The sequence below is a fragment of the Hippopotamus amphibius genome, chromosome 9, assembly GCF_030028045.1.
Source record: "Hippopotamus amphibius kiboko isolate mHipAmp2 chromosome 9, mHipAmp2.hap2, whole genome shotgun sequence".
In the NCBI taxonomy this organism is placed as follows: domain Eukaryota; kingdom Metazoa; phylum Chordata; class Mammalia; order Artiodactyla; family Hippopotamidae; genus Hippopotamus; species Hippopotamus amphibius.
Window position 1 is genome coordinate 91,341,984 of NC_080194.1, and position 21,351 is coordinate 91,363,334.

General features: G+C 40.4%; 1 protein-coding gene across 2 annotated transcripts; it reads left to right on the forward strand.

Moving 5' to 3' along the window:
* Positions 1-10,349: 10,349 nt before the first annotated feature.
* On the forward strand, positions 10,350-21,340 carry MPZL2 (myelin protein zero like 2). Of its 2 annotated transcripts, none has more exons than XM_057748872.1 (6): positions 10,350-10,604; positions 11,622-11,788; positions 12,060-12,270; positions 14,601-14,748; positions 17,553-17,628; positions 19,521-21,340. In XM_057748872.1, the coding sequence occupies exons 1-5, from the start codon at positions 10,547-10,549 to the stop codon at positions 17,614-17,616; spliced, it is 648 nt and encodes a 215-aa protein (XP_057604855.1). In that variant the 5' UTR covers positions 10,350-10,546; the 3' UTR covers positions 17,617-17,628; positions 19,521-21,340. The 2 variants fall into 2 exon arrangements, with proteins under 2 accessions (XP_057604855.1, XP_057604854.1); XM_057748871.1 differs by having other exon boundaries at positions 10,353-10,604; positions 19,446-21,340.
* Positions 21,341-21,351: the final 11 nt, after the last annotated feature.

Here is a 21,351-nt window from a genome sequence, read left to right on the forward strand (position 1 = left end):
GTAGTTGCTCGAAACTATAAAAAACAAAACAAAACAACAACAAAATGATTAATAGGACATAGAAGGAATAACATGGTGAGATTTTGGCATAATCCAAACCTCATTTTTAACAAAATCTCCAGTATTTTCTCACCAAATCTTTTCTTTTAGGAGAGATGTCGACAAGAGGATGCCTAATGTTTATTTCATTTACTTACGTTTCAAAAATCTTCCCAAAAGGTGGCAGCGGTAGTAATGGGGAGAGAAGGAAGGCACCAGGCACCGCTGGTCAGAGTGGCCTGAACATACAAGGGAGGGCTGACTGCAGGCATGCTTGATACATTCTTTTTTTTTTTCGCCCTCTCTGCACAGCTTGCAGGATCTTGGTTCCCTTACCAGGGATTGAACCCAGGCCCTGGCAGTGGAAGCACTGAGTTCTAACCACTGGATGGCCAGGGAAGTCCCATTTGATACATTCTAATGAGGAGGGGAGACTGGTATTGTAGGAAGAGTTCAAATTGGCTGTGGAGTTGACTTGAGAGCTAGGGGGGCCTGGTTTTAAATTCTGACCTTGTCACTAGGTAGATGACCTTGGGAATGCCACTTGACTGGCCAATTTCTCCTTTCATTCCTGTTACCAGCTGTACCAGACCTCCTCTCTCTTTCCAGCCTCTCCTCCTCCATCTCCTGGCCTCATCCTAGAACAGTGATCTTTCTTCCCTAGTACACAAATAAAGTAGGAACCACTAGAAGAGAACTGTCTCAGAAGGGAACTTTATAAAAACACACACACACACAGATGAAAACTTCAATTTTTGGTCCCAATTCTTTCACTTGCTTTTTTTTTTGCTCATTATTATTTAATTATTTATTCAAAAAATTCTTAGATGTCTATTATGAGAAAGGCAATATGTTAGATGCTAAATCCAGTCTGTGAAGATTAAACACAGAAAAAAATGTACTGCCTCCTCTCAACCAGCTTACCCAAGTCTTTCACTTTCAAAGTTAGCCAAGTCTGTGCCCATCCTGGGCTTCCCCCTTATCTAGGTTGACCATATAAATTATCTTCCACACTGTCAGTGTGAAAGGGGTACTATTTTTTAATTTTAATTTTTTTTGTTTTTTGGCCACAACGTGCAGCATGTGGGATCCTGGTTCCCTGACTAGGGATTGAAACCGTGTCCCCTGCAGTGGAAACATGGAGTCTTAACCACTGGACCGCCAGGGTAGTCCCCGGAAAGGGGTACTATTAACCATTACAGAGGGGCAACAGGCATAAACCAGGCCTGTCTTGAGCAGCCTGAATATCCTTAACCTCTTGCTAACAGTGAGGGAGGTACACTTGCTCCTGTCTGCTGCCTCGTTCCTGGAAGCGTTTTAACATGCTAATACTTTCCCTTCTTAAACCCAACAAATGAGCCAAAAGCTAAAAAACTTCTTTCTACCACATTCCCTTCCAGCTACCGCCTCTCCTGCTCCCCTTCATAAGCTCTGCCCATAAGTAAATTACTTCTTTACTTGCATTTATCCCTCCATCGACTGCAAAATGGCCTCTACCTTTACGACTTTTCAGGTGAAACTGCTTTTACCAAGGTCACCAGTTGGGTGATCTAGTGAATACTCAAGGTCCTTGTTTTACTTGACTCTCAGCGGCGTTTGATAGTTTGTATATTTGCCTTTTTTTCTTTTTTGGAAACCCTCCTCTTCCTTTAGCTTTGGGACGCCGCTCCTGTTATTTTCTTCTCTGTCTCCCTTGCGCTTACTCAGTCTCTTCAGAGATCGCCTCTTCTCTTGTTCCTTAACTGTTTTTCAGCCTGTAGAGTCTGTCCGAGGACCGTATCATTTCTCACTCTACAGTGGTCCCACAATTACCTTCTAGAAGGGCTGAAGACCTCAAACTGGCATCTCTAGAGGCCCAGAGCTCTCCTCGGAGCTTATATCCATTTATCCCATTTTGTATTGAACATCTCTGCTTGGCTGTCCCACAGGAACATCAAACTTGAAAACTCCTCATCCTCTGCAATTCCAAGGAAGGCAGCCACTGTCCACCAAGGTACCTATACTAAAAATTTGAGAATTATCCTCCAATACTTTCCCTCACTTGCACTTCTAATCATGTACCAATCTCCATCCATTCTACCTCCTTCATAGCTCTCAAATTTCTACTTCTCTCCATTCCCTCTGCCATTGTTTCAGTTCTGGTTGAATCATCTGCCTGTTGATTACTGTTCCGAGAAGCAGCTTCTTGCTTCTGGTCTGGTTCCTCTCCATTGTCTCTCTCCAAATTGTATTTCCGTGATCTTTTAAATACCTATACCTGATCAGGTCACTTTCTGCTGAAAAGTTTTCAATGTCTCCCTACTGCCCTCCAGATAAAGTCCAAACTCCTTAACCCTTACCAAGGGCCTTTATGGTCTGGCCCCTGATTAGATTTTCAGCCTCGTTTCTGGTCATTCATTCTCCTTTTTCCCCTGTTCTCTCCACCCACAAGGACTCAATAGGTATTAGAATGAATGAGTCTCTTTGTGCCTCAATTTCCTCATCTATAAAATGGAGACATCTGCTTATCTTGCAACTATGAAAATCGGAAATAGTATCTGTGACATGCCTGCGGTGGTGCTGGGTGCACAGTAGACACCTGATAAATGGTAATTTTTTAATTAATGGTATTTTTATTTGTTAAAAATGACCAATATTTTAAGGAATGATGTGTAAACTACAATGATGTAAAATACTGAGTCTCAGCATTTTATTTCTAAGTTTGGTGTTGTCATTTACTTAATGCTAAGGAAAGTAAATGAGGAAGCAGATTTTTGCCAACATTTTATTATGAAAAGTTTCAAACATGCAGAAAAATTGAAAGAATTTTACAGTGAACACCTATATTCCCTGCCTAGGTTCTTCAGTTAACATTTTACTATATATTAAAACATGCTTTATCACATATCTATTCATTCTTCTTCTCACCCCTTTATCCACAGATCCATTAACATCTTATTTTTTGGATGCATTTTAAAATTTCAGACATCAGGACACACCCCCCTACATACTACAGCATTAATGAGAGTTCAATATTCACTTATAATTTCTTTTAAAAATATATTGAGGGCTTCCTAGGTGGCGCAGTGGTTGAGAATCCACCTGCCAATGCAGGGGACACGGGTTCGAGCCCTGCTCCAGGAAGATCCCACATGCTGCGGAGCAACTAAGCCCGTGTGCCACAACTATTGAGCCTGTGCTTTAGAGCCCATGAGCCACAACTATTGAGCCCATGTGCTGCAACTACTGAAGCCCACACTCCTAGAGCCTGTGCTCTGCAACAAGAGAAGCCACAGCAATGAGGAGCCCACACACCTCAATGAAGAGTAACCCCCACTCACCGCAACTAAAAAGAAAGCCCATGCACAGCAAAAAAGACCTAACACAGCCAATAAAATAAATAAATAAATAAATAAAATAAATTTATTAAAAAAAGAATATATTGAAATAAATTTTGCATGCACTGAAACACAGAAGGCTTAAGCATACACCATTCAAAAAACTTTGGCAAATGCATAAGTCTGGGTAAACCAAACCCATATCAAGATACAGAACATTAATATCACTCTAGAAATTTCCCTCATGCCTTTCCAGTCAATCCCTTACCCCACTTCCCCAAGGGCAAACACTGTTATGATTTTTTTCCACCAAACATTAGTTTTGCCTGTTCTAGAACTTCATATAAATGGAATCAAAGAGTAACTACTACTTTATATCTGGCTAATTTTGTTCAACATAATATATTCAAGATTCATCCATGTGGTTTGTTCCTTTTTTAATAAATTTATTTTTTAAAAATTTATTTTATTTATGGCTGCATTGGGTCTTTGTTGCTGCATACGGCTTTCTCTAGTTGTAGCTAGCAGTGGCTACTCTTCGTTGCAGTGAGTGGGCTTCTCATTGCAGTAGATTCTCTTGTTGCGGAGCATGGGCTCTAGGTGTGTGGGCTTCAGTAGTTGTGGCACATGGGCTTAGTAGCTCCACGGCATGTGCAATCTTCCCAGACCAGGGCTCGAACCCGTGTCCCCTGCATTGGCAGGCAGATTCTTAACCACTGCACCACCAGGGAAGTCCGACTTGTTCCTTTTTATTCCTGAATAGTATCCCATCATATGAATATTCTATAGCATATTTATCCATTTTTCTGTTGATGGACCCGCAGGCTGTTGCCAGTTTGGGGCTACCATGAATAAAGCTTCTCCAAATATTCTCATATGAATCCTTTTGTGGATATATAACTTCATTTCTCTTGGATAAATACCTAGGAGTTAACTTGCTAAGGTGATTAGCTTTATGTGAAACTCAGCTTTATAAGAAACTGCTAGACCTTTCCCCAGTGGTCATGGGAACAATCTTCAACATCTTAACTAAGTGTAACCACAAACAACTAAATTTACTGAACGTTTTCTTTCTTTAAAAAAAATTTATTTATTTATTTATTGGCTGCATTGGGTCTTTGTTGCTGCTCGTGGGCTTTCTCTAGTTGTGGCAAGTGGGAGCTACTCTTCGTTTTAGTGTGTGCACTTCATATTGTGGTGGCTTCTCTTGTGGAGCATGGGCTCTAGGTGCGTGGGCTTCATTAGTTGAGGCACATGGGCTTAGTTGCTCTGTGGCATGTGCAGGGATCGAACCCTGCATTGGCAGGTGAATTCTTTTTTTTTTTTTTAATATATGTTTATTTATTTATTTATTGGCTGTGTTGGGTCTCTTGCTGCGCACGAGCTTTCTCTAGTTGTGGCGAGCTGGGGCTACTCTTCATTGTAGTGTGCAGGCTCCTTACTGAGGTGGCTTCTCTTGTTGCGGAGCACAGGCTGTAGGTGCGCAGGCTTCAGTAGTTGCAGCACACAGGCTCAATAGTTGTGGCACACGGGTTTAGTTGCTCCACGACATGTGGGATCTTCTTGGAGCAGGCATCGAACCCGTGTCCCCTGCATTGGCAGGTGGATTCTTAACCACTGCGCCACCAGGGAAGCCCCTACTGAGCGTTTCCTATGGGCACTGTGCATACAGCTTTACTCAAATACAGCATTTCACTTGATTCTTATACTAAACCAATGGGGCAGATATTATTCTTCTCCTTTTACATGTAAGGCAATTAAGTAACTGCCCAAGGTCACACAGCTAGTAAGTGGCCAAGCTTGGATTTGGATCTAAGCAGGTTGGACTCCAGTTCCTATGCCTCATGCCTCCTAGTATTTAGTAGCACAAAAAAAAAAAAAAAAAAAAAAAAAAAGAAGAGGAAGAAGTGGTTATCTCTTTTCTCAGGAAATGAAATAATTTCCTAAGAATAAAAACTGGTCATGGTAACCAAGAGATACAACATTCATCGTAAACACTGTATAAATGTAAATTCTCACCCATTACTTAGATGTGGTGCATATGGTAAACAGAGAGATAGACAAATGCATCCATCAGGGTCTCTTTATCCTCCGGGAAGACTCTTCAAGGTTATCTTTAAAGATACCCTGTCTCTCCAGCCCTGTGCAAATCCATCTAACTTCTCTTTAGCATAAGAAGTGTTAAACATTAGAGTCTCTTCTTCGGGCTTGTTAATAAGATGCCTCGCCTCTATAATTTAGAAAGGAGTCTGAGGCTTTACTGGAGACGTGTATATTTAAGCTGCCAAGAGGCAAGGAGATAGAAGAGCATTCCTGCCCATGGTTTTACTAAGCCATTAGAGCTCAGCCTCAGATCCAGACTTGCCCTGGACTATTTGTAGGAAACTTGAGGCAAGGAGGAGGACCCAACAGAACACACCTCCTCATTGGGCTGAGAGCCCACCTCTCATCTAGGACTGTGACATCCTCTTTCATCTTTGGAAAGGTCTCTAAACCAAAGCAAGTTAGGGGGGAAAAAAAGGAGCTATAATATCAGAACTGTTGGTTAGGGAAGGCTGAGAGTCTGAGTCTTCTGAAAACAGGTAATAAGTTTATACTTTCTTTCTGGCTCCTAGGCCAGGGGCCTTATGAGACACTTGGTAGAGTATGTGGTGGTTGATGTCGCAAGGCTTTTCCTCCTTAATTTTTTACGCATTAAAAAAAAATTTCAAGTATAATTAATTTACAATGTTATGTTAGTTTCAAGTGTACAGCAAAGTGATTCAGTTATACCTTGTTATTTTTCATGTTTCTGGGAAATACCAAATTCTTTTCTCTGGCCACGTGTTAGCTATTCCCAACGGATATGGACATATTTGTCAGGATCAAGTCCATACACCTTCGGGTGGTGAATGAGGACCCTCAACATCTGGGCCCAGTCTCTCTCCAGCCTCCTGACTTGCCACTCCTCCCTACGCACTAGATGTGAGGAATGGCTTGCAGGGCCCTGTGGATACCACCTTCCACCCATCTGTTTCTCCTCTCTCCTCTCTATTCATCCTTTAGGACTGGTTCAAAAGTCACGAATATGGTAATTACTTGTTTACATACACCCCCACCCAATCCTCCTTAGACCGATTCAACCCCCCACCGCCCCAGGCATAAATGTCTTGTTCTACTTTTTATTTAGCTGCATTGGATCTTAGCTGCAGCACACAGGGTCTTTGTTGTGGCCAGCGGGCTCCTCTCTAGCTGTGGCAAGAGGGCTCTAGAGTGTGTGGGCTTAGTTGCCTTGGGACATGTGGGATCTTAGTTCCCCAACCAGGGATTGAACCTGCGTCCCCTGTATTGGGAGGTGGATTCTTAACCACTGGACCACCAGTGAATTCCCTCTTTGTATTTCTAGCCTAGCACGTAAAAAATTTAATAAAGCTTTTCTAGTAAGAAAGACACATGGATCAAAACTTTTGAGTAAATAAATACTTTATTTGAACGACCCTAAGAGCTAAATTATTTGTTTTCCTTGCTTCACAGAATGCTATTTTCATCTTGTGGTGGAAAAAACCACTTTTGCCTAGGAAAGCTAAGACAATAATTTTTACAAATATTGATATAAGCCAGTCATTCTTTTTGTCTTCTGTGCCCCCACTGAGTTTCCTACTGAAACTGTGCACCTCAGATTGGGACTTGAACCCGCATGCCCAGACTGGAACCCAGCCTAAACCCTGATTGGGACTTGAAACCACGTGGCTGGGACTCAAACCTGGCCAAAACCCACATCTTCCAACTGAGATCACACACATCTGGTTTCAGGACTTAATGAAGCTCAGGTTCTTGATGTCTCATCACAGAAAGAATTCAGTGAGAGACAAAGTGATAGGTAAGAAGTTTCTTTAGAGATTTATTTAGAGAGAAACACACTCTGTAGACAGGTGAAACACACTCTCAGAAGGTGAGAAAGGCACCAGGTTATGGCGGTTGTCAGTTTTTGTCAGGGTGGGTAATTTCATAGGCTAATGAGTGGGTGGGATATTCCAGAATTGGGCCACCGCCCACTTTTGGATCCTCAAGGTCAGCCTTGGAACTGTCATGGCGCCTGGAAGTTGACTTGTCCGCCACCTTGGACCCGTTTGGTTCTAATCAGTTTATGTTATGTCCTTGGGCTATGTCATTCTTTCAAAGGCTGTGCCCTGCCCCCTTCCCTCCTGTTTCACTACTGACCAAGGTCTAAGTATCCATTAGAAATATTTTTAGGAAACGTGTAGGGGAAGGGACAGATGAGGTGCTTTCAAAACTTAGTATGCCACAAATTTTAATGACAATCAGAATTTTTCTCTGGAATAGTTTAGAAAAAAGTGATGTCTCTGAAAACTTCACTTTTCTTCCTTTTAATCTCCAGAACTCCTCTTCCTTTTCTCTCATTTGCCCAAATACGAACTGAACTGTAACTTAAGCCTTACCCAGATGCCTCCGGCTCTAATCAGAGTCCTGCTGACTGGCATCCTGGGGACTCTTAGAGACAAACGTCCTTTTTCTTTAGTGTTTTCTCTGCTTAGCAAGTCCAGCCCTTGGCCGCTCCCCTCCCCACCCAGGGAGGGGAACTGGCTGACTCTCCTGTTAACTGGAAGGAACTGGGCGTTGCTGGGCACCCAGCCAAGAACTGGAACTCTGATGAGGAATGGGGTCTGGGCAGCGGCTGACTCCTAGAGCAGTGCTCGCAGCCAGCTCACAGGGCGTCTGGCTACCTGGGGGTGGCGTCTTCTGCTCCTGACAACAGGCAGTTTGTTCAGTACTTCCTGCCCCTTTCCCTCTCCTGCTGCTCTTCACTGCATCTCTGAGCCTTTTGGAAACTCTACCTCTCACCAGAGTTTGCAATTTGTGGTAGACTTCAAAACCTCAGGCTTTACCTCTCCTTCCTTTTAGAGCTGCATTGCCCTGCAATTTGAAAGCCAACAAAGAGGCTCAAGTTTCCTTAACTCCTTTTCTTTCAGGCTTCTGGAGCTGAACTCATTGGACCTACATACGAGAAAGGCTCTTTTATTCTATTACCATTTAAAATATTTCCCCAGCATTCTGATTTTAGGTTGATTTCTGACCTAGAAGCTGACAAAGGAGCCAAACATTCTGTGTTCAGAAACACTCTTCACAGGACACTCACGCTGGGACACTGCTGATCTTCATTTGGGGGAGTCCCTGGTTTCTGGGTTCTAATGGGGACTGATTTTTGCTGTTTTTTACCTTTTTTTGCTCCAGCATCATGACATCTTTCTCCTGCTACATTTCTCTCCTCTTTTGCTTTTCTTTTTCTTCTGTAATCTGCTTCTCTCTTGGTGCAATTTTCTCTTTGCTTCCCTTTTTATGCTGTTTTATTTTTTCTAGTTAGCCTGCCCCTTCCTCCCCCTCCTGGAAACTTCTTTGTTCCTGGGTTTCACTAGGAGATTTTATGAATCACTGAAGAGTTTCTAGATTGCTAATCCGAGGATAAGGGCAATTTGTTTCTTCTGTTCTGGTCAAGCCTACTTCTTACCTGCGTGTGTACTTACTCTTCATCTGCCTCCTACTGCTGTTTTCACGCTGCTTCATTAGTCTGTAACAATTACCCGTCCTTCCAGACAAGGAGGCACCTTTCTTCATTTGAAGTCTTCAACGCTTCAGATTTCTCACACAGATGGCTGCCCCAAAAATGGCAGATAAAAACTGAGGTACAAAAAAGTTGTTAGGAAAACCTTTTTCTTGAGAGTCCTCTGATTGTTCACATTAGCTATTATTTTGTGGAAAGAGCACTAGTCTTAAGAGTCAAAAAAGGGGACTTACCTGGTGGTCCAGTGGTTAAGACTCTGAATTGCCACTGCAGGGGGCACGGGTTCGATCCCAGGTTGGGGAACTAAGATCTTACATGCCTTGCGGCCAAAAAAAAAAAAAGTTAAAAATGCTCCAGTTCTGGACTTCCTAGGTGGCACAGTGGTAAAGAATCCGCCTGCCAATGCAGGGGACACGGGTTCGAGCCCTGCCCTGGGAAGATTCCACATGCCATGTGTGCCACAACTATTGAGCCTGTGTGCCACAACTATTGAGCCTGTGCTCTAGAGCCCATGAGCCACAACTACTGAGCCCATGTGCCACAACTATTGAAGCCCATGCACCTAGAGCCTGTGCTCCACAACAAGAGAAACCACTACAATGAGGAGCCTGCACACCACAATGAAGAGTAGCCCCCACTCGCAGCAACTAGAGAAAGCCCGTGTGCAGCAACAAAGACCCAACGCAGCCAATAAATAAATAAAATAAATAAATAAATTTATAAAAAAAAAAAAAAAAGCTCCAGTTCTGCTACCTGTTGGCTGTGCAAATTTCACTTACCTTCTCTGGGCTCTTAGTATCTTCGCTGGTGAAATGGGACGACTTCATGGCAGTGCTGTGTAGATGAAAGCACTTTGCAAACTGTCTTGATATAGCAGGGTAAACGAGCTGGGGTGTTGCTCCGATTCCTCTTTAAATCCTTCAAACGTAAAGGGTCATTAAACACTGAGATTTGGTCAGTCCATTTTAGGTGGGTCTTGGGGAAAGCTACCAGCTAGAAAAGGTACAGAGATCCTTGTGGTACATTTGGCTAAAACTGAAGGTATAAACTGTAGGACTTTTTGAACACAGAGTCCTAAGGAATTCTGATTATTTTGGAGTTGGGAATCCAGTTTAGGCTACAGTGGCCTCAGGGAGGTGCTTTGATAAGTGGAATCACAGCAGGTAGGGTCAACATTCACTTCTCAGGCAAGCCTAAAACCTGTTTTTAAAAAAATGTGTGTGTGTGGGCCAGACTCAAAACATCCTGGGACATTTCAGACTGACACCACCTCCTTTGGCTGTTTCCGAGGCCATCCGGAGGCCAAGGTCCAGAGAAACTGAACAGTTAAGACAGGACTGCAGAGTCTGGGACTTTGTGCAGACGTGCTTGTAGTGCAGAGGGTGGGAGGGAGGAAAGGAAGGAAGGAAGGAGGGCGTTGGGAGCTGAGGCCCCACCTTTCATTCCAGCAAAGTGCACCGGCAGAGCAGGAATGACTCACAGGCACGGGTGCTCAGGTTCCCATAGGTGAGAGACGGACTCCTCTCCGCGGAAAAACGCAGTGCTCTTTCCTCCCGGAGTGGCCTTGGCGGGGTGCTGGAGTGCTTGGTCTGCCCGGTCTGGTCTCTGGGGCCAGGGCTGGGTTTCCCTCATGTATGGCAAGAGCCCTATACGTGCTGCACTTTTGCTTCTTGGCATACAGCTCACAGGTAAGAGCTTGCGGGCTTCTCTGAGCATTTCCTCCTCCACTGCCTAGGCTATAAAGTTAGCTAATTGTCGAAGAAGTTTCAAGAGTCTTGGAAGAAGACTTGGAGCCTGAAGAAGAAGAAGTTTTGGAGCCTGAGACAGTTGCATTTCGTTTCAGTTTTGACTGTAATGAAACTGACGTGGTGGGTTGTTTGCGGGGAATTGCTTTTGCAAAAACAGGTTTAGGTGTGTTCTGGCTGCCAGTGATTTGGGCACAGAGAGGGTTTTCTAATCTCAGGTTACACACCATTTTTTGTGGCTGCTCTCAACCTCCCACTGCAGGCAGAACCTGGCACTCGGGTTTCTGTGTGTGGGTCTTGTCTGGGACTCTCGGCAGCACTGGTAAAGCTGAGGTTGTTAAGGAGAGAGACCCACTGTGGCTTTGTAACTGCCCCAACATGCACATTTTAAATGTAAATATCATGCTAAAAAAATGTCACGTGGTATAAAGGTTCCAGCCGCGCAGGCAAGCTAAACTGTCTGGGGCTGATTAACTCAGTTTCTGCAGAAGGCTAGGAACAGTATGAAATTCACATAACAAGGACCCTTTCTGGAAAACTTACCTGCTAGGGGACCATTATACACATAACATATCATGCTTAATCTGAATACATGTCTAATTTTTGTTCTGATTAGGTTTGATTTTTTGTTTCTGCTTTCAGTTTTGTTTGCTGATGTTTGTAGTTTGTTACAGCAATTTTGAAGTGGGTACCATGAGGCTAGAGTATCATGCTTTGAAGAAAGTGAGAGCACTGAGTAAAGGCTTACTGTGGTATTTTTAGTTGTTTAAGGAATGGGAGGGTCAAGGTTACATGTAGGTAGGAGTATATAGACTCTGGGTGAAGTGAGTTTGAGTGAGAGCTGGGGCGTCTTAGTTCTGTTTGACGCCCTACTTACACCTTTATTTTGGTAGTGTCAGCAGAAATTCTATTAATACACATCTGCTGATAACCCTTCCTTTCCCTTTTTTTTCATTGCAGCTCTTTGGCCAATAGCAGCTGTGGAAATTTACACCCCCCGTGTGCTGGAGGCTCTCAATGGAACAGATGTTAGGTTAAAATGCACTTTCTCCAGCTTTGCCCCTGTGGGTGATGCTCTAACAGTGACCTGGAATTTCCGTCCTCGAGATGGGGGGCCTGAGCAGTTTGTAAGTAGGCGGCCCTTGGTTTGGAAAATAAGCCAGTCCATTTCTCCTTCCCCTTTCTGTATTTTTCTTAGCAACAATCACAGGGTAAAGTTGGGAAACAATTCAACAGCCAGAACTGGGGGGCCGGTAAAGGGGAAAGCAAGGGGTTCGGGTTCTTGCAGGAGAGCTGCAGACGGGACAGTCAGGCTTGCTGGCGTTTCTTTTCTGGTCCTGCCATCTCAGCCTCCCTGCCCAGGGGCCGAATAAGACCTTTGGCATTTCTCCTCTCTAGGTTTTCTACTACCATGTGGATCCCTTCAGACCCATGAGTGGGCGTTTCAAGGACCGGGTGGTCTGGGATGGGAACCCAGAGCGATATGATGTCTCCATCCTCCTCTGGAAGCTGCAGTTTGATGACAATGGGACATACACCTGCCAGGTGAAGAACCCACCTGATGTGGATGGGCTGATAGGGGAGATCCAGCTCAGCGTTGTGCACACTGGTAGGTGATACAGAAATGGTTTTGGAAAGTGTGAGAGCTTGTAGAAAAGAGAGGAGCAAACTTTTGTGATGGCTGAAAGAGAGGACCAACACTTTGGATCTGGAAATTGCAGAGGGAGAGTGAAAAGTCCTGGGGTAAAAAGAGAAAGGCTTTGTTTGGCTATGGAAAGAAACAGAAAATAAAGCAAAGGGACCTAGGGAATCTGTTACAAAAATGGCATTGAGGTCATGAAAGGGAGAGGAAGCAACTCTCCGATAAAAGGCTCACACAATAGGTCCATTCATTCACTCATTTATTCACAAGATACTATTGAGTCCCTACTCTATGTCAGGCACTGTCCAAAGTGCTTGACATGTACTATCTCATTTAATTCTCACAACCACTGTTGGAGGCAGATACCAGTAATGGTAGTTATTGTTTATTGTGCCCTTCCTGTGTGCTAGGGGATTTACGTATCATATCTAATCTTCACATATTCATATCAATTTATGGTGCTCCCCCCTCACCCCACACCCATTTTACTAATGAGGAAATCTGTGCTCATAGAGGTTAAGTCACTTGTCCAAAGTCATGGAGCTGATAAATGGAGTCACTCAGAACTCAAACCCATGCACCTCTGTCTCCAAAACTGTGCTCCAAACTAACGCAGTATATTGCCTGCAGTCCTGTAAGGAACAACCTGGAAAACTGCCAGATAACAAAAAGCAAAGACCGTACAACAAGAGTTGTAAATTTGGGTTTGAGTCACTGCTACAGTTTACCAGTTTACCAGCTGTAAATAAATTTCCTTTTTCTCCTGTAAAGTGAGGATAATATAGCGAAGATTATGGTGAGGATAAAATAAAGTAATAAAAATAAAAATCCCCATCTCTGAATTGTACTGAAAATCATAATAGCCACCATATATTGAAAGTTTATTATGTGCAGGCACAGCATGGAACAATTTGCATAAACAATTTTATTTTTATAAGGACTCAAGAAATGAATATTGTTATCTCTATTTTATACAGTGAAAAAACTGAGGCTCAAAGAAGTTAATTACCCCAAGTCACACAGGAGCTGGTATTTTAACCCAACTGTTGCTGGTGTATGCTCTTAACCAACACAACATTACTACCCAAAACATAAAAGCCTATAAAGTGATATCATTTCCTCCTTTCATTCCTAATATTATCCTTCAAGGCCCTATCAATAGAGAGCTGTATGACCTTGGAGAAGTCATTTGAGTATTGCAAGAAGTAATGTAATGTCTTTGAATCTCAGTTTCTTCTGCAAAATGAACAGGTAGATAAGAACACATGGTTCTTAAACATATTGGGATCACTACCCTTTGAGAATCTAATGAGTAGCATAACCACCTGTTTACCACAAAGAATGCACACACACAATATGACGTGGATCTTGTGGGCTTATGCCCTGTCCCTCCCAGCCCCCCGCCACATCCTTCACAGAATCCAGGTTGAGAACCCCTGGGCTAGATATTCTCTACTGTCTTTTCTGGCTCTAAGGGTTTGTTGAATTTTAAATCAGAAATCAAGCTAAAAATCAAGAGACCCAGGCTTCACAGACTCTAGCCTGGTTCAGGGACCCTTCTCTCTGGGTTCTCTCTTGCATCATTTCTCCACTAGACTATAGTTACTGATTTACTTGCTTATCTTTCCAATGGGCATGAGTTCCTTGAAGGTAATGTCTTCTTGGCTTTGTATTTCCATCAAAGTGCCTGGAACATAATAGGCCCTTAATAAACCTGAATAAATGACTGACTGAATGACAGAGGTGAGAAGGATTTAGGAAGAAATAGCTTGTTCACTGGATTTGATTAGGTCAGCAATAACTACCCCACTATGTAGGTCAACTGGCCCAGTGATTCTGAAAACTTTAGCATGCATCAGAATCACCTGGAGGACAAGTTAAAACAGATTGGCCCCACCTGTAATTCAGTAGATCTGGGGTGGGGCCTGATAAAACTTGCATTTCAAAGTTCTCAAGTAATTCTGTAGCTGCTACTCCTAGGACCATAGTTTCAGAACCACTAAAGTCTATATGGCTTTCCTACTGTTTTCTTTTTTTGGCCATGCCACAAGGCATATGGGATCTTAGTTCCCCCATCAGGGATTGAACATGTGCCCCCTGCACTGGAAGTGAGGAGTCTTCACCACTGGACCACCAGGGAAGTCCCTGTATGGCTTTCCTACTGCTACTAGAATTTACAAGGTTAATATGGTAGAAGAAAGGAAGATTCCATTTAAAAATACACCCCTATTATATCCTTAGATTTCATCATAGTCCTCCTCTTTTCAGAATCCCAACTCGATTTTTTCTCCTTACAGTACGCTTCTCTGAGATCCACTTCCTGGCTCTGGCCATTGGCTCCGCCTGTGCACTGATGGTCATAATAGTAATTGTGGTGGTCCTCTTCCAGCATTTCCGGAAAAAGCGACGGGCTGAAAGAGCTCATAAAGTGGTGGAGATAAAATCGTAAGGCTGGGCAGTTCTGGGAAAGTCTTTTTTTTTTTTTTAAAATATTTATTTATTTATTTATTGGCTGCACTGGGTCTTCGTTGCTGTGTCCGGGCTTTCTCTAGTTGCAGTGAGTGGGGGCTATTCTTCGTTGTGGTGCGCAGGCTTCTTATTGTGGTGGCTTCTCGTTGCAGAGCAGGGGCTCTAGGCGCTTGGGCTTCAGTAGTTGTGGCACATGGGCTCCATAGTTGTGGCTGGCAGGCTCTAGTGCACAGGCTCAGTAGTTCTGGTGCACAGGCTTAGCTGCTCCACCACATGTGGACTCTTCCCGGCTCAGGGATCGAACCCGTGTCCCCTGCATTGGCAGGTGGATTCTTAACCATTGTGCCACCAGGGAAGCCCTGGGAAAGTCTTCTTCACTGTTTTATGGCAACTCTTGGTATTTTATAGTGGGGCTAAATAATCATTGAACAGATATGCTTCCTCTTGAGTAAATATTATATAAAAGAATTCAAATTCACAGGATAAATTAGGGTGTGAATTAGTAATTTTAGTTTTTTTATTGAAGTGTAGTTGATTTACAATGTTGTGTTAGTTTCAGGTGTACAGTAAAGTGATTCATATATATATATACATATATTTATATATATGTATGTATGTATTCTTTTTTTTAAATATGTACTCTTTTTCAGATTCTTTTCCCTTATAGGTTATTACAAAATATTGAGTGTAGTTCCCTGTGCTATACAGTAGGTCCTTGTTGGTTCCCTATTTTATATATTGTAGTATGTATATGTTAATCCCAATCCCCTAATTTATTCCTCCCCCACCCTTTCCTCTTTGGTAACCATAAGTTTGTTTTCCATGTCTGTGGGTCTAGTAAGTTTAGTTTCTTAATTTTACAGATTTTCATTATAGGCTTTCTTTACTATGTAGTATTTGATATTACAAAAATTTGCCATGTGAAGCTTTACTAGAATATTCTTTACTTTTAATGTAAAGCATACATTTTTAAGAACAATTGGGCTGTTAGCAGGGACTCTATGAATCAGTACCTAGGAAAGTCAGCCGTGCTGATATGAGGTGCTCGATATATTTTTTTTATTGAGATAAAATTTACATATGATAAAATTCACTATTCACAAAGTTCACAAAGTTGTGTAACTATCACCACTAATTCCAGAACATTTTCATCACCTCCACAAAAGATACTCCATACCCTTTAGCCATCACTCCCTATTTTCCCCTCACCTGCCTCTGACAACTACTAGTCTGCTTTCTGTCTCTATGGATTTGCCCATTCTGGACATTTCATATAAGAGAATCAACAATACGTGATCTTTTATGTCTGGCTTCTTTGACTTAGTATAATGCTTTCAAAATTCAGCCATGTTATATAGTACTTCATTCTTTTTGTGGCTGCATAATATTCCATTGTATGAGTATATCACATTTTGTTTATCCATTCAAATGATGGACATTTAGGTTTCCCACGTTTTGGCTATTATGATTAATGCTACTATGAACATTCATCTAGAAGTTTTTGTGTAGGCATATGTTTTCAATTCTCCTGGGAATATAAACAGCAGTGGAATTACTGGAATATATAGTAACTCTATGTTACCTTCTTGAGGAATTGCTAGACTGTTTTCCAAAACAGCTGCACTGTTTTATGTTCTCACCAGCAATGCATGAGGGTTCCAGTTTGTCTGCATCCTCGACAACACTTGTATTGTCTGTCCTTTTGATTATAGTCATCTAGTGGGTGTGAAGTGGTATCTCATTAAGGTTTTGATTTGCATTTTCCTAATGACAAATGATGTTGAGCATCTTTCCATGTGTTTATTGGGTATTTAAATATTTAATTTGGAGATGTATCTATTCAAATATTTTGCCCATTTTAAAATTAGGTTATTTGTCTTTTTATTGTTAAGTTTTAAGAGTTCTTTATATATTTTGGAGTTTACAAAAGCACCTTATTAGATACAGGATTTGCAGTTATTTTCTCCCATTCTGTGTGTTGCTTTTCAACTATCTTGATTAGTGTCCTTTAAATTCTGAAGGAGTCCAATTTATCTTTTTTCCTCTTGTGCTCATGTTACTGGTATCATAGCTAAGAAACCGTTGTCTAATTCAGGATCAAAAAGATTTATGCCTATGTTTTCTTGTAAGAGTTTTACAGCTTAGTTTTTACACTTAGGTCTTTGATTCATTTCAAATCAATTCTTGTATATGGAGTGAAGTAGGAGTGCAAATTCATTCTTTTGCACTTGTAATTTTTCAGCTGTCCCAGCACCATTTGTTTTTTTTTTTCCTCAAGAAATATTTACTATAGTAAATAGAACTGATTTTTAAGGAGCCTAATGAAGCAAACTCTGTGCTGGTTTGAATAGAATACAATCAATAATGATGACTTCTGGGTCAGTCTTTTTTTGTTTTTGTTTGTTTTTTATTTTATGCTTTTCTTTTTTTATTTTTTGAATAAGAAGTAGAATTAGAGGTAGAACACTAACGGTAAACTAAGGTGTCTCCTTTAAATACCTGGAGTTCCCAAATGATATTCCCTTCTAAGAAATGTTCCCTTATAGAAATATTCTGAATATTCCCTTCTAGAAATATTCTTATACCCAGGGTCATGTGGAGGCAGGGATATTATTAGTTAGCACTGGTGGTTTAGTGCTCTGTAAGCTTGGATCTACTCCCAGGTGCATATAACTCTTCTCCAAATTTGGGGGAATATATCTCACCTGAAGCTTTGTAGGATTTGCCTCCCTTGCTTCTTTTGTGTTCCCCTGACATTGGTTTCTGCTTCTATGTTACAGAAAAGAAGAAGAAAAGCTCAACCAAGAAAAAAACGTTTCTGTTTATTTAGAAGACACAGACTAATATTCTTAGATGGTAAGGGTCACAAATGGGTTGATTTCTTTCCTTAGCTTTCCTATATGGTTCACCTCTACTGTGGATCCCCTGATTATATGATTGTTAGGTGTTTCCTATGTGAAATTAGAGGAGCTGGAAATTAGGGAGATAAAAGTCTTATCTTGTGTTATGGACGGCTTCCCCTTTGAGTGTATGTTGTGCAAAGGACTAGGAAGCTAGATCCTACTACCATTAAAGCCAAGAGAATTCTATGATTATTTGAGGTTCTGGGGTTATATTTACCACCAAAAAGAATAATATATTAACTTTCAATATGTAAATAAAATTTTAATGAAAGTGTTTTTTTCTTTTGTTTTATTGTAAACTAATCATGGCATTTAAGAGAGTGACAATAGATATGCTTGGCATTTTGACAAGAGAACTTCTGTATTATTTGGAATTGATTTCAGCTCCTCTCATTTAGTTATTGGGACTATGAATCCAATTTTAGTGGTGTGTAATTTTGTTTTTCCAGTTTTTAGGTTTATTAGGCTTAAAAGGTAGGATGATTTATTTTTCACATGATCACAATTTCTGTTCTCTGAAGTAGGTCCGCTATTATTATTTGCAGAAAAAGCCACATTTTTATAGCTCCAGTGAAAGTCCTCAAGGATTTATAAAATAGAATAGGGAGAAAAATGATTCTATTGTAAACCTAGAAAAAAATTTTGGTATCAGAGAGATTTTTACCAAGGTCTATGCTTATTTTATTTTATTATTTATCTGTTTATTTATTTGGAACTTTTACTGAGATATAATCAACAATAAACTTCATATATTTAAAGTGTATAATTTGATTTTTTTTCTTATTAGTAATGTATATATGGCAATCCCAATCTCCCAATTTATCCACCCCACCCCCTGCCCCCGCTTTCCCCCCTTACCAAGGTCTATTTTTGAAATCAAGCAGATTTTCTAATAAATCAGAATCATGGAAAATAAAGATGGAGGCTATGATTAAAAGAAATTTAAGGATTCCAAAAAACAAGGGATATATGAATACATATAGCTGATTCACTTTGCTATACAGCAGAAACTAACACAACATTGTAAAGTAACTATACCCTAACTTAAAAAAAAAAAGAAATTTAAGGAAGTAACACAATCAAGTGCAGTGTATGATCCCAGACTGGATGGATAGTAATTTGAATAAACTAATTGTAAAAAGATTTGGGGGGACAATTGGGAAAGTCTTAATATGAAAATTTTCAATATGGGTAATATTAGGGAATTATTGTTAATTTTTATTAACAATAATAATTAACCTTATATATACCTTATTAGGTATAATAAGGGTATTGTGGTACACAGGAAGATGTCCCTATTTTAAAAATGCATATTAGGGTATTTAGGGGTAAAATGTCAGTAATTTGTTTTAAAAAATTTAGCCCCCTTCCCCAATAAATGTATTTATAGCAAAGAAGGCAAAAAAGGCTTTAAAATTGATAGTGAATTCCATACACTGCCCTCTTTACTTTTCTGTATATTTGATTTTGTTTATGATAAAGGGGTTGTGGGGGTGGGGGGATGAATGTATGTGCGTGAGCAGCTATGGATCATGTGAGAGTCCATGCAAGGCAGAGACTGTGAATTACGGACACTGACCCTGAGAACTATTGGAATAAGGATCAGGAAATTTTTTTTAAAAGTTAAATTAGAAGAGGACAAATATAGTTAAGACTATTTTCCTTCACGATGGAGAATAGATATAATATATATGTATTTATAATTCTAGGTACTTCTATTGCCCTCTCGCCAAATGCATTATCCATTGAAACTTTTGTTTTGTATTTCAGGAAGCTGAAGATTTCCAAGAATAAGAGCCCTAAGATAAGTTGGAGTTAATGGAAGCTTTTCTTTGGCTTTTCCAGTTGTGACCTGTCTTCCAACCAGCCCTGCAGTATATAACCACCTAGACAAGCAACGTTCTTCTGGAGCCATCATAGGGCCCTTCTTGAGCAGATACCACCAGACTCACACACAGCCCTGTTACTAAGGTTTTATTTAATTTCAGAGTGCAAATATTGTATTTTTTCAAATGCTCATTAGCTTTTGTATACTAAGAAGCTACATTTTTCCCCTTAAACACTCCTTGTGGATTATGACTTGTGTACACATATATTGGCATCAAGTGGGATAAAAGCAAACCTGTCTGTCATAACATTTCCTTTAATATCTTAGTTTCCTTAGAGCAGCATTCTTGCTACTAAAGTTAGCATGTTTATTCTTTCCTTCTCACACTCTCAATTAAAAGGTGAGCTAATGTTCCCAACTGTTTTTGATTGATTAATAGAAAATCCTAAATTCAAACTGTTAAAGAACAGTTTGATTTTTTATGGCTCTCCCTAAGTATGGGACACATTGAATTTCTTTCAGCATATGCTAGGTGGCAGGTGTTTGTTTTTGTTTTTGGTCAATTGATCCAAGGATTACAGTAGTACGAGTCTAAACCACAGAGTAACTAGGGAAGGTTACATAAATACTAATAGATTGACAGATGCCATCCCAAGATGAATTACTTGTCACCTTTTTTTCTGTGCTGTGACTAGCAATTAACAGCTCATACCTTTTATGAGCAGTGAATGACTGTTTAGCTTACTACATTTTTTCCCCAATTCAATAATTTATAACAACAAAGCAAAATCTATGCTCATTTGTAGACTGGAATCATTAAGCAGTTAAATGGAAGGATTTTGAAGTAGTATATTACAATTTAAAAATTTAGGGCTAGTGAAAAAAATCAACCCTAAATGATAATAATTTTGTATGGTGTTATACAAAGCTCTGAGATCTGGAAGAGATTATTTAAAATTTTTCCTTTCTTTATTTTTTGTTTTAATTCAGTTGCTTATTTTGGGGGAGGATGTGGTATGGGGGTAAAGAAATACCAAAGCTAACAGAATGAAACCAACTTTATTATTTTTTCTCTTATACTAGTAGATAAAACAAACTTTATAAGTGGGTCATGGAAAGAAGAGTGCTTTTTAAAGTGTCTAGTCTCCCAGTGTCTTTCCAAACTTAAGTTACTGCTGAGTTTATTTAAAGAATAGAAAACATTAAAAGTTTAGGAACTTCTCCCCCTACCCCCTGCCCATGGGCAACCCCCCCATTTTTACAGCTTGATATTTTCAGTTTTCACCAACTAGGCTGAAGATGTTATTTCTTTTAACAAGCTGGAATCTCCAAATAGTTTCTCTGTATTTAAAGATGATGAACTTTGATATTTTTTCCAATACTAAAAAAAACCCCTGGTATAATTTACGTATGAACCTTGCTTCTGAAATGCATTCCATACCTGTCTCATTTTGTCTTTTATACTGCCTAAAAAAAGTAAGTTTCAGTACCCAGTTTTGAAACTAAAAATTAGATTTAAAGTTTATATTACCTTTCATTCACATTTTCTATTTTTCTCTATAATTCAACCTTTGAAAATATAGTAACTGGCTATTTCTTCAAACAGATGGTCTGGCTGATGTTCCATAACTGTAAAGAGGTAGTTAAAAACCCGTGGAAGGTGTTTCCAGCAAAACTTGTAGCTTTTGTGTCTTGGCTAAATACTCAAGTGTTAATATAGCCCTGTTGTTCAGTGTCTTCTACTTAAAGAGAACTTTTATATTGTAATTTATTTTTTATTGTGCCTTAAACAGTATGTAAATAACCTTCAGTAATAAAGCATTACAATTGTATAATTTGCTTATATGA

What these genes read in the sequence shown, in the direction of transcription:
- MPZL2 (XM_057748872.1), top strand. Translation starts at nt 10,547, where the DNA reads ATGTATGGCAAGAGCCCTATACGTGCTGCACTTTTGCTTCTTGGCATA. An exon ending in TCTTGGCATACAGCTCACAG is followed by an intron (nt 10,605 to 11,621) that starts GTAAGAGCTTGC and finishes TTTTCATTGCAG; the next exon opens with CTCTTTGGCCAATAGCAGCT. An exon ending in GCTCAGCGTTGTGCACACTG is followed by an intron (nt 12,271 to 14,600) that starts GTAGGTGATACA and finishes TTCTCCTTACAG; the next exon opens with TACGCTTCTCTGAGATCCAC.